The following is a 16817-nucleotide window of genomic DNA, read 5'->3' on the forward strand; positions in this document are numbered from 1 at the left end:
CACCCCCTTTTACAAATTTATATTTTGCAAACCACCCTGATTTGGACATTCCTTATAAGCATGGACATGTTCTTTTGTTAGTAAACACATACTACCAGAATAACCTCTTTCATTTCATCAAGGCATGCCTAGAGACATACAACCAAGAAACTTAACATACATAAGTTGACGAGGCCTACATCTGAGTTTCCCATTTGTGTACATTCGTTACTCAGTTAAAAATCCTTAATGCCCCACTGTCAACATCATAAGTCTTCAAAATAACTTCTGTTGCTCCAATCCGTTAGTTGATGCACACGTAATTTAATATTACTTTTCTTTTAAACACATCAATTTGGACCTTTGTTCTGTAACAATCATACATTCCAATTCAATTCACTTAAATCCAACCCCAATTCAATGACTAAAAAGATAGGTAGCATGAAAATATTATGACCTCAGCAATGCGCCTGTTCAGAAGGAGCAGTAGACTGTCTGGCAGACAAGATGGCACAATGATGTTGCACAATATTTTTGTTATCGCATGTATCTGAGTAACCAGTAAAATGAGATATTAGATATATGTTGCATTAAATTTTTTTAGTCATCTTTCACCTAAATTTTTTTTTGTGTTGTGAGCTTTCCTAAGAAGATATAACATATTTGTGCATAAAGGATTAAGAATACAGGAAATTTAAGATTATAGAGGGCTATGAGCCACTTGGGTACCAACCTGGTGCTCATAGACATTGTCCATGCATTCTTGGAGAAAGCATTAATTTAAAAACTGATTATAGTAAATTTAGGTTTTTCACCAAGGTGTTAAACAACGTAAAAAAACTGGTTTGAAAGATTTAATTGTAAAAAAAAAATTTTTTTGTACATAATAATTAAAGTCCAGTTCTCGGACATGTAATTTAGTATACAATTTTTTTACAAGAAGGAAAAAACAAAAAAAAAATATTTTACGCATACAATCACAGTGGTACCTATATAATTACATTTTTCTAGACACAATAAATAACTAACTATAGATACTGTAATATCATTTTTTGTGACTATTCAGCTAAAATTTCAAAATGTATTTGCATTTCAATATAATTTTACTGAAGAGTCACTTAATATCCTGGTAATCAATATAAACCTTCTGTTAGTCAATATAAACCTATAGTGCACAAATATACATTTACCTAATGATGTATAATTTCAAGTATTTGACTTTCGAGTTACGCTAGGTGCTGTCCTAGCAGGAACTGGAGGTGGAATGCCTGTTCTAGATGGTACCGGTGGTGGTGGGGCTGTTCTGTCTGGGATCGGAGGAGGTTGGTGCCGAGGTGGTAACACAGGAAACTGACGGTGAGGCAAAGGTGGGGGTGTACTGCCATCATTTTGGGATTCAGCAAATGGAACAGGTAGTACAGGTGATTTTGAAGGTTTGTTCAGTGCACCTTCATGAATTTCTTCATAAATTGCAGGTGTATCTTCTCTAGATAAAGATTTTTCTTGCTCTAGAACAGGCTCTTCAGGAGTAACAGTAGTATTTACCATAGCTGCAGTCAGTGAATGAACATTTATGATTCCAGCCTGCAAATAAGAACTAATATTAAAATACACAATACAGAGAATGTAAAATTGATTCATATGCAAAAAAATAACAATTTAATCACTTTACATCAATATTATAACACAAATTAATAAAAAAAAAGTGATTAAACAACCATTCCTAGTAATTGCTTGCTTCATTAAAACACTGCAAGATGCATTCTGAATCAAATTTTAAATTATGTCTTAATTAATAAACATTATTTATAATCTAAATAGACAAAGTGTGTACAATAGTAAACCAAAGACTTCACGCTGCCTTGAAGGGTTGTTTTGCAAATTACTCCACCTCTATTGAAGATGATTACAATGTAGAAGAAAATAAATCATGATGTAGGTGGTGGTGAGGGTGAGGGTGAGGGTGAGGGTGGGGGTTGTGGTGGTGGTGGTGGTGGTGGTGGTGGTGGTGGTGGTGGTGGTGGTGGTGGTGTTTTTGGTGGTGTTGGTGGCAGTGTTATTGTTGGTCAGTGTTGTTATTGGAGGTGTTGGTGATGTTGGTTTTGGTGGCAGTGTTGTTGGTGATGGTGATGGTTGAGGGATGGTTGTGATGGGGGAGGGGGGAATAAATTATAGCTTTACAATTCCACATAACTTGGGTCCAGGGTTGGTTGATTCAAACCACAATGGCTTAAATCAGACATGGGCAAACTTTTTAAGGGGAGGGCCAGATAAAATAAAAAATAATCTAGACGGGCCGAAAAAAATTAAACGAAACACATTTTTGTAAGTGATAAACTTTATTTTTGATTTTTACATTACACACAACTTATATAATATGCTACAACATAACTGACATGTGTAGCTAGCTTTTGAGAACAGCTTAGTTTTTTTTAAATATTTTGCTGACATGACAGATTTTTTTTACGTAGAGCTCCTGCTTTTTGCTTCTGTTCTTCAGTCATAGTTTCATAAGTAGCGTTGTTATGTTTTGTCATGAAGTGTTGTGAGAGGTTTAATTCCTCGAATACGGCTATAGCTTCATTGCAAATGAGGCACACAGGTTTATCCTTAATAGGCGTGAAAATGTATTTCCAATTCCACTAATCTTTAATAACACGACATTCTGAATCAACTTTACGTTTTTTATATGCCATTGTAACAATCAAAAATGTCAAAAAACACTACAAACAAAGCAAAACTATAGAAACACTAGCCAGACAAACAGCCCCAGAGGTGACTTGACAGTGACTACATGACTGTTCGAACTACAGTAACCTTGAGAACAGACGAAATGAAAATGGTAGCACCTGATTCATTCCGAACATCGCCATGCTACCGATCTACAGACATCTACTATGGCACTATGCCTACACGAGGTTGCATGCAAACTCAGTTAATATTATATGCAATAATACTGTACTTAAAACACAATGAGAAGAAAACAGTTATTCTATTCTAGCTACACAGAAAATATATTTTGTCCTATGTGTAATTGTAGGGGTTTTCAAAAACATGTCACGGGCCGGATTGACTAGCCCAAAGTCCCACAATTGGCCCGCAGGCCGTACTTTACCTATAAATGGTTTAAACCATTGTTTAAATCAAATGGTTTCTATAAAAAACAAACAGTTTTAAAAAAAATGTATTTTCAAAAAGAATATTATATATATATATATATATATATATTTTAATGAAAGATCTAATTCCACTTTAGTACCAACAATAGTTTGCTCATATAGTTTCTTGTGATTTATGGCAGGGTTTCCCAAATGGTGGTACGCGTACCACTAGTGGTACATGGCAACATTGCAGGTGGTACATGATCAAATGTTGTCAAGTTAAGATCCACTGATCCTGATATTGAAAGTTTGATAATGGACAAACAGCAACAAGTTTCCTACTAAAAGTAGATTTTCTTATGAATCTTAATTTTTGGACTCAATTTTGGACACTTGTGTCTTGGGAGTACAAAAGGGTTGCAAGCGCTAGTGCAAAAAGTACTGCTGTGGCAGATACTCCACTATGATTGTGGTGCCGCACTGGCAAAATAATATAGTGCGGCAGACATGCCTCTCATACATTTCAGTCTTGTGTTTTCACCTGTTTCTATCGCGCGCGACAAAAAGTTACAGTGGTATAAAAATACGTTTTAAAAAGTATTTTATTCTTTTGCGCTCCCGAGACATAAGACGTTCCTCATACATTTTAGTTCGGTGTTCATGTATTTTTTTGTTTCTATAAAAAGCAGAATCTGATGAGGATTTTGAAATAATAGACAATCATCTTAATCCGATTACTACCAACAATTCAGGCTCGTAAAATGAAGTTAACATTAAGACACCAGTCAGCTCCATCTCCAAAAACCACACAATTTTAACCTCAAGGGAAGCTATTTTCTATCAAAAAATCTTGCAAGAAAACATCATCAACAATAACAAGGCCTAGTTCTAGTGAACAACAAAATAATGCTGTCAATTTGTTACTCAAGTAGACGAGTACCTAATAATGTAATTTTAGTGTGTGTGTGTGTATATATTAGTTTGTGTAGTTGATAATAGTTACATCTAAAAGAAATAGATTATTCATATGTAATGAAAAAGATTTTTTTGTTTGTTTATGTAAATAATATTAATATCTAAAAAAATTCATCAAGTAATAATGAACAAGGATTTTTTGTTTGTTTGTGTAGCTTGCAAAAGTTACATCAAAAATAAGTTTTTTTAATGTATGTACACAAATCATGAGAATAATTACGGTGTAAAATTTTTATGTATTGTAAACTGTTTGAAAATTGCTACATTACCATAACACCTAAAAAAAAAAAACCCTTCATTAATGTTGCTGCCAGCCTACAGTTCTTCCAATTTTCGTTCTAATTTTCGTTCTGGTAAGTATGATGATAAATATTTAAAAATGGAATTTGTGATATAGCGATGGTGATTTATCCCGATAGTTTATCGAACCTAAATAGTTTTCAAAAATTCAACTTATAAATCTAATGGTTGAAAGAAATATTTTTATCACTCATAACTATCTCTAGTTGAATACTGACCATACTGTATCATAACAACTTAATTCTCGTTGGCCCATCAAAGTGCGGAATGATTTTCTTTAAAAAAAAAAAAAAATTGAAATATACACAAGGCCAACAGTAATATTTCCCAATATAATCACTATCTCTATAAATGTGCATCATAGAAGCTATTGTTTTGAATGTTCATAAAATCCTTGTTATAAAATTAATTTTCAAACACCTCTTCTGCAAATATTACCACGTCGGTTTGTCTAAGCTATATTTTTATAAACAACTCAGCAAAGGGTAAAGTTGGAGTTTAATTGCTAACTCTTTTTGTTCATCATTCAAAAGCAAGGGTTTGAAAGTCCTGCACCACGTGCACTGCACGAAGCAGTTAGAAAGAGAGTGAGAGAGAGTGAGAGAGAGTGAGAGAGTGTGTGTGAGAGAGAGAGAGAGAGAGAGAGAGAGAGAGAGAGAGAGAGAGAGAGAGGAGAAAGCTAATCCCAACAGTTGCTGAGTTAACATGAATTTGCACGAAAAATGCACCACATTTGTGCTTCCGAGACAGAAGTGTAATAATTGTTTACACTTGTTTGTTTTCAGAGTTATAAAACTGCCGTTATGGACTAGACATTTTACTTTTTTATAATTTCCAAAATAACCATAGATTATATATACAGAGATTTAATTTTTTTGTAACATGTCCACCAACCAACATTAGTCATTTATGGTGGACACAACACATATGGACAGATACAAGGTTATCACTGCGAATGTATAGACTCCCATCTCCGTCGGCACCATAGCAAGCAGGACAGCCGCAAATGGCCTACTTACTACCTACCACGCATCAGCAGTGATAAAAAAATACAACAAGCACTAAGACAGTATTAACCGACAAACACAAAATAACATCAATTGACAAATGATAACATATAAAATATTAAAATCACAGACAGAATATAAAATTTAAAATGATAAACAAAATAAATACAAAGATTAAAATTGGAACTGTAAAAACAATAAACTGAACAGAAACTATCTAACTAAGCAATAATTTAAACACAGGATTTAAGATCACGTTTGTTGAAGTTGCAGATAAGTCTATAAATAAAATTGTTGTTTTGTAGAAAAGTGCATTAAGTAGAATGCAACCGACTGTGGAACCAATATTTTATATGAAATATTGGCAGTTGGTTTTAGAATTGTAGTAATTAAGTACAAATTAATTAAGAACAAATGGAGCATCAAGGTAGGCATGACGGTCAGATAGAGGGATAAGGTAGCATATGAAAGTTTCTTAATTTTGATTAGTTCAATAATTTTTTTTGAATAGTTTTCAATTTATTATATTAGGATAATGAGATGTTATTCCAGACTACTGAGCCATAATCTAATATTTCTGATCACAGAAGAGAGAAAAAATGAAATCTGGGTTGATTCCATAATAAGTGATATATTTTATTAAAGCAAGTGTTCTACGGGAAGTTGAATATAAGTACACCAATCTCTCACTTAGTATGATTAAAGCATTCCTAAAAAAATGTTAGTGCTATTCAAAATTGCATATTCTGAAGCATTAGTCTCCATAAATAGCAAGGCTAACTTACTTAATGTGTAGAAAAATATTCTTGACGTAATATAAATATAAATGTGTAGAATAACACTCAATCACAAATATGTCGCACCATTTATCTTTACAAGCTACCATCAAATATGTACTTTGTATGACAAATACGACATTGCGTAACGGGATATAGGTGGTTATGTACTTATCAGTTGGCTGGTTGACTTGCCTGCTTGGGCGTGACCTTCAACTCACGTCGCGCACCATTCCACAAACTTTCCAAACCATCCTCTACTGGCAGTGAAACCGATATTACTGTCCGGATATTTAAATTTAAAATTTCCAAAAATTAAGGTGCTAATTCACGTATCACCGCTTGGTTCACACCAATCCTGCTACGCCCGTAATTTTTTTCTTCATTGCACCATTCATTTAAAAACCTTTTCCATGTGAATCATATGTTCATTTCAGTTTTGGTATCTAATGTCAAATATATTCCCACTAGTATAACCAACAGCATTAAACTTATGTAAACGTTTGATAGAGTCCTTATTTCGTACGATTATGCGCACCGTTGACTTGCTTAAAACTAAAAAGCGACCAACATAAGTGTGGCCTTCATGATACTCTGTACGCCATAATACTTATAGTTTTGTCTGAAATACTTGAACACAATGCATTACACTTTTACTTGGAAGCCATGATTCCAATATGATTCCAACTGCAGGTGCTTGCGCAAGCACAGTTACCAGTAGACGAATGGGCAGATGTTGCTTTGTATTTGTGTGTGTGAGTTCCCTGCCACTGGCTAGACTGAAGTTCATCAATGCCCGGTTTGTGGCCGGGTGACAACGGTATGGCCGGGTGGCATACGTGTGCACGTAAAAATATTTTTCCCTTACACTCAATAGCAGCAAACTGAACTCGCCATAGTTGATGTTTGTACAACAGCCGATAGTGTAGTCAGACCTGCACGCACATCTCTTCACCCCTCGTATAGCGAACTATATGCTACGGTTCATCTGTTGTTTACCGAGTTGAAGCAGACTTCATGGTGTCATGCCAGACTTTCTTTTGCCTGTGGCGATATCATGCTAACTGAAATTTACAGACGTGCTATTCAAGACTGGGGCAGTAAAATTAATATTGCGGTAAATGAATATAAGGCAATTTTAAAACGTACTAAATGACGGATTGGTATAATCTACGTGTTTGTGAAAGAATAGTTTAGAGTTCAATAAGATACGAAGATCTTTTATGGAGGTGATGGTAGAAAATTAAGGAGTTATCTAATTTATAGTTATATTTAATTCAATGATATTTTCTGATGAAGGATACTATGTAGGTTTTATTTGTGCTGAGTGTAACTAAATTAGTTTTACACCATTGATTGAGAGCATTAATATCTTCTTCAATTAGTATGCAGTCATTATAGTAAAAATTTTCCTACAGATTTTGAGGTCATCAACGAAGAGTATTCTGGTTGTGTGGTTCAATACCTCCATAATATCAATGATAAAGATGTTAAAAAGGAGTAAAGACAATGTACTCCCTTGAGGAACACCAGTACTAGTTACATTTAAAGCTAGTACTGGTGAAAATTTTCTCTGAGACAACACAAACACACACACACACACACACACACACACATTCACACGAGGCAAAGTTCTAGGGAACAACAAAATATTGCTGTCAATTTGTTACTTAAGTAGATGAGTATATACACACACACACATTACAATATTAGGTACCGTACTCTTAAGTAACAAATTGACAGCAATATTTTGTTGTTCACCAGAACTTGGCCTCGTTTCATGAGATGGTGGGTGACTCTTGAATTTCAGAAATTTTAAGAGACACTTTTTTAGACAGCGACTTAGGGCCGGTTGCACCATTGAAGATCGCTGGTCGATCCGAGATCATACGAGGTAATGAACCAGGATCGACACACAAACGGATTGCACCATTCGAGTTCACCTTCTGACATAGGATTGAGGTGAACCTCTGTTTAAACCACCGATATTGATGGTTCAGAGCATTTGGATCCGAGATCTTGTGTATTTTTCGTTGGTTTGTTGTGTTTTGTAGTCGTGTTCGCATAGTTACTGGTTTGTTTACAATTGATATTTTGATTTGGCTACAATATTTTACACAAAATTTAGGCCGATATATTTTTAGGTATGCCCGAAGTACTGTAATTGTAATCATAATGTTAATTAAAAAATTATGCCAATTCTTGCCAAGATTCTTCCTTCTGCTTACAAAACACGCCATCAGTTCTCTTACACTCTAAAATATCGTCTTTCTTGCAATAAATCCACAAGGATGATTTTTTCTTTTTCAGATAAAAAACCTTTTTTATGTACTGAAATTTTCTTTTCCATCGTCATGTGTACCCGCGTGTACCCTTGTCAACTCACAACCGACCACAAGTTTGTAATCAATAAACAAAAAATAGGCTTGTATATAAATATCACGATGCCAACATTTACAGCAAGAACTTCAAACATACTAAAGAAAATTCTCTGTGACTAGACGGAATTCAGTAGCCAATAGAAAACTTGCTTTCATTTTACAATCAATATTTACCAACCTAAACCTAGATCGTGAGATCGAATGTCTGAACTCGTAAGTTCACTTTGGTGCAACACATATACACTGGATCTCAGATTCGACTTGAGATCACACTGAAACAAAGATCTTACGATCTCGGATCCGAACAGTTATTGGTGCAACCGGCCCTTAAACATGATCGAAGGGGCTTCTTGCACAGGTTTCAAATAAAAAACATCGTTGAGGGGTGTTATAAAACCCGGAAATTCAGGTTGATCTAAAAGTGAAAAGTTAATAGTTGAACGAATACAGAACTTAAATCAAAGTTTGACAAATGCACAAAGAGATTGCGGAGTGCACGCAGACACGTCCGATGACTATGAACTCACGGCCAGGATGAACTAATAAATTAAGTAGGCCTCAAGCCTAGTGGTACACCAATGTTTCTAAAAATTTCAAGTGGTATACCGTTGGAAAAACTTTGGGAATCCCTGATTTAGGGAAAAAATAAATATATCCTAATCAAGATCTTATCATTTAAATTATGTGAATAAGTTATCATTTATACCCAGCTAAATAATCCTCTACAATAAATAATACCTGTAAATTGTATTCAAAAATGTAAAAAAAAAAAAAAAAAAAAGAGAAAATAAATATACATATTTAAAAAATTTCCTATATTGTGAGAATCCCTGACTGTACTGTAAATTTTATTTCTATGGGAAACACCCATTCTATGGAGAATCCTCCTACTGTGGAGAAATACCCTTTCTGTTAAGTCCCAGTCAGTTACAGTACAACCCTGTTATAACATTCTCCAAGGGACCAACTAAAAAAAAATGTTATAAGCAGGAAAATGTTATAAGCAGGAAATCATAAAATTACATCTTCACTCTGTATAAATTACACGTTGATTGATTAAATTAAAGAGTATAGGTAAAACAACACAAAGTACAGGAGTAATACACTAAGTACAGCAATAGAGTGGAAAATTGGTTAATTTTATTTATAGATAATACCCAATAATATGCTAAAGAAATTTTTTTTTGTACGATACAGTTCAGAGTCAAAACAGAAATATTCAACTCTTTTGCAATCGCAAACCGCGTTTTGTTGAGGTTCCTGTCCACTTGGTTAATAAACTGAATTTTTTCAGCTACAGAATATGATTTTCGCTTATTTTTATTGGCCATCATAGCCGTACAATAACCTGAATAAAATTTTAATACGGCGTATTTTAATTAAATACGACCGTGACTACAATAAGTAAGTGAAAAAAAATAATTACGGTATAGGTTAACCACAAACAAAAGCCGTGAATATATCCATAGAACATTTAACCATCTCAAGGTGTTAAAACTTTGAAACGAAAACCAGCACCATAGAATACAGTAGCACTGTTTCCGACCATGTATCAGTGCACAAAATGCGCATAATAAGTATAACGGAACAAGTCATAGGCTAACGAGCGCGAACAGGACGCCATATTGATAGTCGATCCGGTGCAAGTTGTGGAGTGCGTGTGTACCACGTCTATGGTGAACTACACAAATGTAAACATCTGTTGTTTGTATATGCGTGCTGTATTTTCTAGCTATGGTTTCGCTCTAAAATGTGACTTTAAAAGGATACTGAAAATTGTGGCAGTAACAAAGCAAATTTGAACGTTAAAGGCAGGAATGTAGAAATTTTAATATTGTTACAGGCGGGAAATTAAAGCATTGTGATGAATGGAGAAATGACGGGACCATGAAATTATGGTGTTATAGGCGGGAAAATGTTACAAACGGGAATGTTATAACCGGGTTGTACTGTATACAGATTTGCTGACTTCAGATCTTTGATGTTATAACTTTTGGTTAAATATGAGTGGCAAAAAACAGAATGTTGTATGGCTTTCATTTGAACATGCTGAGAACCAAAATAAACTAATGAGGAGAAGAAGAAAAAAAAAATGGTTAAAAAAAACAGGTTGTTTGGTTTAAAAACTAAAAAAAACCTGGTATTTTTTTCCCAATCCTGCTTGGGTCATTAACGATGGTAATAGGTGATGATATAAGAACACAGCATTGACAAAATTAGTTTTTTTGATGAAAATTGAAGTACCTTAAGAAAACCCTCTGGTTTATGGCAAAGTCCGTCATATTTCTCACTTGCGACGCCTTTGTTTAAGATTAGCAAATGACACTAAATAAACATATAAAAAGAACATTAATTTAATTTCTATTTGAAAAAATACCCATAAAAATATAAAATTTGCTTGTATCTTTTTTGACAGTGGTTACGATTTAAAGCTGTTGTGACATCTGTGTTGAAGCCATTGATTTTAATGATGTATTTTAGTCATGAAATTTTCACTCTCAAGCTAAGTAAATCATGATGAAATTTGATTGAGCTGCAAATATACAGTTATGTAACTTAATGTTTATTTAGAGTCTGAGTGATGAAAATGCTCAAAGTTCCAGAAAAAAGTCACTATTCCACAAATTGAATTACAAATAGGCAGAGATTTAATCAGTCATAGGCCATAATGCACCTATAAACATGTAAAATACAAATGATTTTTAAACAACAGCAAAACTATTATTGACATGTCTTCGAAAGAAGTAACTGATTCATCAGGAAATTCATGTACTTATTCCTTTATGAACTACTCATTTCAAAGTGGGACTGAATGTAATAAAAAAAAAACTTGTATCCAGATACAAACTTAGGGCTTGAGACAGACAGGATTAGTAGAAATACGGAAAAATAGACACACACTAATTTGAGAAAAATTACCATTCACTATTAAATCGAGCCAGTGACGGAGTAGCGCCTTTGGCGAGTTTGAATAGCACACCAGACCTCGTCGATTTCTGCACGGTGGGGAGTCTGCACTATCTTGTTCACCTCCTCTCTCCTCCTTTCTGTAATTTGTATAGTCCCTTCCTTCCGCTAATGTGCAGAGCTTTTTGAAATTATTTCATTTTTCATTATTGAACTAGCTGGCCTACTTCTTTGAATATTCTTATAGAGCACAACATGTAGTTTGGTGTGCTGATTAATTCTGCATTATGGTGGTTATAGTGAATACAAGGATGGTGTATGACATGTAGGTTGGACATAAGTGGAGCCTTTATAATTTCTAGTTTCTTTTATAAATTTTGTTTGGGATTGTCCCTGTCAAAATATTATTTCTGTTTTAAATCTTCATTTGTGTGCTTCGTCAGCATGCCCTGTTTATGCGACCATATTTGAGGAGTAACTGGGGCCCTTGGCTTGTTTGATGTGTAGCCTTGCTTACGCATGTGCTCTAGGTTTTCTAGTAGCTAATGGTTTAGTTAGCTCATATGTTAATTCCTTTGGGCGTGTCTTAACCAAGACATATCTGTTTTTCATGTAGCGAGCATGGTTTTACATTTTGATATGTCAGCCTGTAGGGCTCTAATTTACAACTTGCTGATTATTCACAACACTGATATTAGCAAGTCACCAATAACTATCAAAAATCCATATTCAAAATTGCAAAATAGTAGGCATTCCACACTTCACTATCACAACAGACAACATTCAATTATTTTATTACTTTACAGTTGATAGCACTGAAGTTAAAGCATGTGGTTGAAGTGTTGATATACCTAAGACCAAAAAGGAATGGGAGAAAACTCTATCAACACTTAGATACCGGTTGAAAAGGGGAAAGATAAGACGTGTACTTGGAACTGGAACAAATTCAAATAAGTCCCTACTAGATCTAGAATTTCTTCAGTAACATCATTAAAAAAATCCCTGACTAGATAAGAAACTCGCTGACTTTTCCCTGTTGTTGAAAACTCCCTGACTTTTCCAGGTTTACCCTATGTTCCCTGTTGCTAGCCCCCTATTATAGGCATGCATGAGAATTATATTTTCCTTTTGCTGATAACCTACAATTTAAAATGAAATGCTAAACAGATGATGACTTAGAACAATCACATAGTCTTCGGATAATTGTGTCAGAGGAGCCTTATGTAAGAAACCTAATAATTTTATGTTAGGACAAATAGTGTTAACGTTTTGAAAGTCATTGTTAATAATTTTTCTCTTGCCATATAGTAACAGTTTACCTAAAGAAATTTTAACTAATGACTTAACAATTTCTGAGTTTGTAATTTTAATGTGATTCAGTTCAATTACAATAAGATTTTACTAGTTTAGCTCTCGTAATACGTATTGTGTTTAGGAAATAAATATTTACGAATTAAATTTTTTTAACTATTATGAAATTGAGATAAATTAATTACACTTATTATTATAAGTTATAACAATTAATTCAGTAGTAACAGTTTTCAATCAAATAATCCAACTTACACAAAGTATTGCAGTATATTACCACTTCAAATTTTATTTTGGTATTGATACATTTATTGCCTTTAAATGAAATAAACCCAGTTTATATATATATATATATATATAAAACCACAAATTAAAAAACTTTGAATTTGACAATAATTGTAATTGTAAAAAAATAAATACCTGACCAATTAATTAATAAAATCTGTACATTTAGTACTACCACAAAACTTTTATTGTTACTCAGATCATGAAAACTTTAAAGTGGCAGATAAAACACTACAAACTCATGACAAGAGAAACCGCTCTGCCAGGAATATCTTGTCTTTTTCAAGCTCTTTGGAATGACTCCTCTGACACTGGTGACACTGGCATACTGCAGATTATAACTGCACAAAGAAAGCCAATGTCTGCACATACGTAGACATGGCATGGTCTCTCCCCTCCCTGCACATGCCCTACACAGCACCCAGACCAGAATCTGGTCGAGGCTGGCATACGGAACGGTAAAGACAAACTCTAAGGCGAGAACAGCAGAGATTAAAGATCAGAGAAACAATCAGTTGTCTGGATTTGCACACTTGAATGAGCTATTACTATTTAGGCATCACTTTTAACATATAATTTGTATTACTTATTATTTTAAAAGGGAACCCCATGCATCCCACCATCTTATGATGATATGCCATTGGTTTATGGTGCTTCAATGTGTTTGAATTGCTCCAGGTGGTATAATTTCTTTCCACTGCTCAACCGAAAGATCACAAGTTTACAGTATGACTTGCAGCGTATAAATACACTGCTACTTGAACTAAATGTTGTTTCAAGTGTCAATAAGTGATGGGTCAGTTTAAAAACTATGCCGATTCCATTTCCAGTTTTGATTCTTGTACATAGGATTTGATTCTTTTTTCAATTCCAATTTCTTGAGATACTCTTTACAATAACGGTTGAATGCTTGTCAAACAAACTATTCCCAATTTGTATTCTTAGATACAAAAACCTGTTTGTTATTTAAAAATGTGATTAGAAATAAGTATTAATACTTATTGTTTACTTATAACCATTGCAATTAATAAACAGTTAATAAAGACAGGGTACTCTAATTATGCATACATTATTTTTTTACTCTAAGGCAAAAATAGATGAAAATAAAACATCAAGACAATTATTTAATGATGCGGTAATTACACTTTAAATAAAATAATGTTTTAACTCCACTTGTAACAACAAAATTTGGCCGTAATTATGACAAAATCAGTGTTACCCTAACTGAACAAAACTCTTATTAAATCAAACATGACTTCTGGTAAACTGTCTCCATACCCCAACCAATCTCTAAAAACATTAATAAATCAGAAAACATAAGATAAATGAATAATCCTAATTAACCAAACTACTTTTATTATTCAGAAATTGCCTGTCAGAGAGGCCATTAGTCATAGACACTCCATATCGCCTGATTAATAGGGTATCCCAGATTGGTGGAATATAAACCAATTAGTGGGGTATATGCAAAGTAGTGGGGTGTTGGCTGGTTAGTGGGGTATCTGCCAATTAATGGGGAATTGCCTGATTAGCCAGGCGAATTATTTAAGTAGACGAATTAAGTTTGATACCCCTATAAAATTTAAAAAAAAAAAATTAGAATTTCTTGATTTTGCTGTAAAGGAAGAATCTAGCAGCTTTGATTCCAAAACTAAGGACTCTAAATCCTTCGATACAATTGAAATCTATTGAATTGGCCGATTCCAGAATCAACGTATGTCTGAATATTATAATTGTTTTGAAGTTTTCAATTATTTAATATTTTGGACCATTGGATTGTATTTTTATGCTAATATCTAGCAAGAATTCTCAGTGCATGAAATAAATGTTACTTACTAAAACACTGCTTACTTCTGAGAAAAAGAATACAGAAAACATACATTGATCAATTCTATCACATGTGACCAAATCATGTTACTTTTGTACTAGTGGCCGACGGGTTGGTGCCTTATTGCTATTCACTCTCAGACTTCCCCATCCATCATTCAAGAGAGCGCACCCACAAATTTTGCTCTTGATGTATTGTTGAAGATTAAAAAGAATAAATAAAATACACACACCTTTGACACTTGCTTGCTTGTCTGAGCAGGCACTGCTGTAACCTTGTTAGTCATTGGCAAAGGAGGTCTATTTGGCGGAGCTGGTCGCTCTGAAACCTTATTTTGCATTCCTTTGTTAAAGCTTCCCACAGACATTTGGCTAGCAACACCTACAAAGAAAAAAAAAATGGAAAAAAATTCACACAATGATGTTCAACTATTAAGCTTAGAATAAATTATACTTACCACTCATGCATTCAGATTGTGGATCATTATAATCATTGTCCCTCATGTTGTCACTTTCAAACAAAGGTACAGTGTTATCTGTACAAAGTTCAATTTCTTTGTTTGCATTGTCACACCAATCTGGTGTCTTAAGATTTATGCAAAGTTTGGTGCCACATACCTAGAAAATTAAACAATGAAGCTTAATTATCAAAATCACAGCTGTATTATCTAAAAATAAACTTACAAACTGTCTTACAAATATTTCGAGCATGAATTGGACCTTTACACATTTATGTATCAGCTAAAAAGAAAAGCAAATTATTCTATTTATGGCCCTTTATGTAATCAATGTACTTAGTTTAACAGACTGTTCTGAATATATATATTTATTTAGATGAAGACACTTATATTGACGTGCAAATGGGATTACTACAGCTAAGTAGTTCTGCTAAGTTAAAGTTTCAACAAACATGCAATATATATATATATATATTTTAATTTCTGACATTAGCCAAAACTAACATAATACCTCAGCAGTCTTCCTATTGGCAGCCACAAGTGCACACTGTCCATCTCTAAATGTGACCCATATAGTACTCTCAACAAACCGAACAAGTATAACTTCACCAATTTGGCTCAACTCTTGCAAGAGTGCCATTATAAAGTTGTCATCAAATACTTCGTCACTTCCACACTGATGTTCTATCTGAAATTTGACAAATATTTTTAGGTCATATATAAACACAGATCAATATGCTTATTTTTTAAGGACAAACACAGGGATTGCAAATAAAAAAATATTAAAGCAAAATTTATGATTGCTATCAGAATACTATTTTTTTTAGATGTAGGGGCAAACACAGAAAAAAAAGTGAAAACAAACTTATTACTTTTCACTGACCAGATATTAGTTTAAGAAATATAACAATTACTAATCAGTGAAAATGTTTCAATACATAAATCAGATTATTCTTTAATTGAAGCTGAATTTTTTGCTAACAATTTGTTCCATATAAGATAATTACATCAAAAATTAATGTTACAATAGTAACCTGAATAACAACAGTTGCATCCGGAGGGCCCAAATCCTTTATCACATCCTTGAACACTTTGCACCTGAGAATATCATCAACTTGAAAAATGTCGATGTCAATAATGGCAATCACAGGTCGGTGGTCACTTTGCTTCAACTCTGCTCGTCCGTAGTGAACCAACTTCCCATTATCCCAATCAGGCGGCAAATCTGCAGAAACAAACATAAATTTACATACATTACAACTTAAACACACTATTGAAAACTATTAAATATTAAATAAAAAGGAATATGAAGTACTATGGTTATCGATATGAATTTATAAAAAAAAATAATTCAGAACTGAGGTACTGTGCTGGATTTGTTTACTACTATACAAAGCATGCTTTGAACAAAACATCATGTTGCAAAAAAAAATTGTAGAAATATGTTTTAAATAACTACTTTTTACATGAAAGAGCATACATAATACAAATTTGTACTGAAATGTATTCTACC

The 16817-nt window shown here is 33.6% G+C and overlaps 1 protein-coding gene across 3 annotated transcripts in view; it reads right to left on the reverse strand.

Annotated features, from left to right (window-relative positions):
- Nucleotides 1-930: 930 nt before the first annotated feature.
- The window catches only part of LOC134529347 (synaptojanin-1), a 214961-nt gene continuing 199074 nt past the window's right edge, over nucleotides 931-16817 (reverse strand). For all 3 annotated transcript variants that reach the window (XM_063363310.1, XM_063363309.1, XM_063363311.1), the window contains 5 exons: nucleotides 16339-16529; nucleotides 15816-15992; nucleotides 15305-15464; nucleotides 15080-15228; nucleotides 931-1563 (listed from right to left, as the gene is read on the reverse strand). In XM_063363310.1, coding sequence (XP_063219380.1) covers nucleotides 1186-1563; nucleotides 15080-15228; nucleotides 15305-15464; nucleotides 15816-15992; nucleotides 16339-16529 — 1055 coding nt within the window. In that variant the 3' untranslated portion in view covers nucleotides 931-1185. The remainder of the gene's footprint in view (nucleotides 1564-15079; nucleotides 15229-15304; nucleotides 15465-15815; nucleotides 15993-16338; nucleotides 16530-16817) is intronic.

The sequence above is a fragment of the Bacillus rossius genome, chromosome 2 (assembly GCF_032445375.1).
Source record: "Bacillus rossius redtenbacheri isolate Brsri chromosome 2, Brsri_v3, whole genome shotgun sequence".
Classification (NCBI taxonomy): domain Eukaryota; kingdom Metazoa; phylum Arthropoda; class Insecta; order Phasmatodea; family Bacillidae; genus Bacillus; species Bacillus rossius.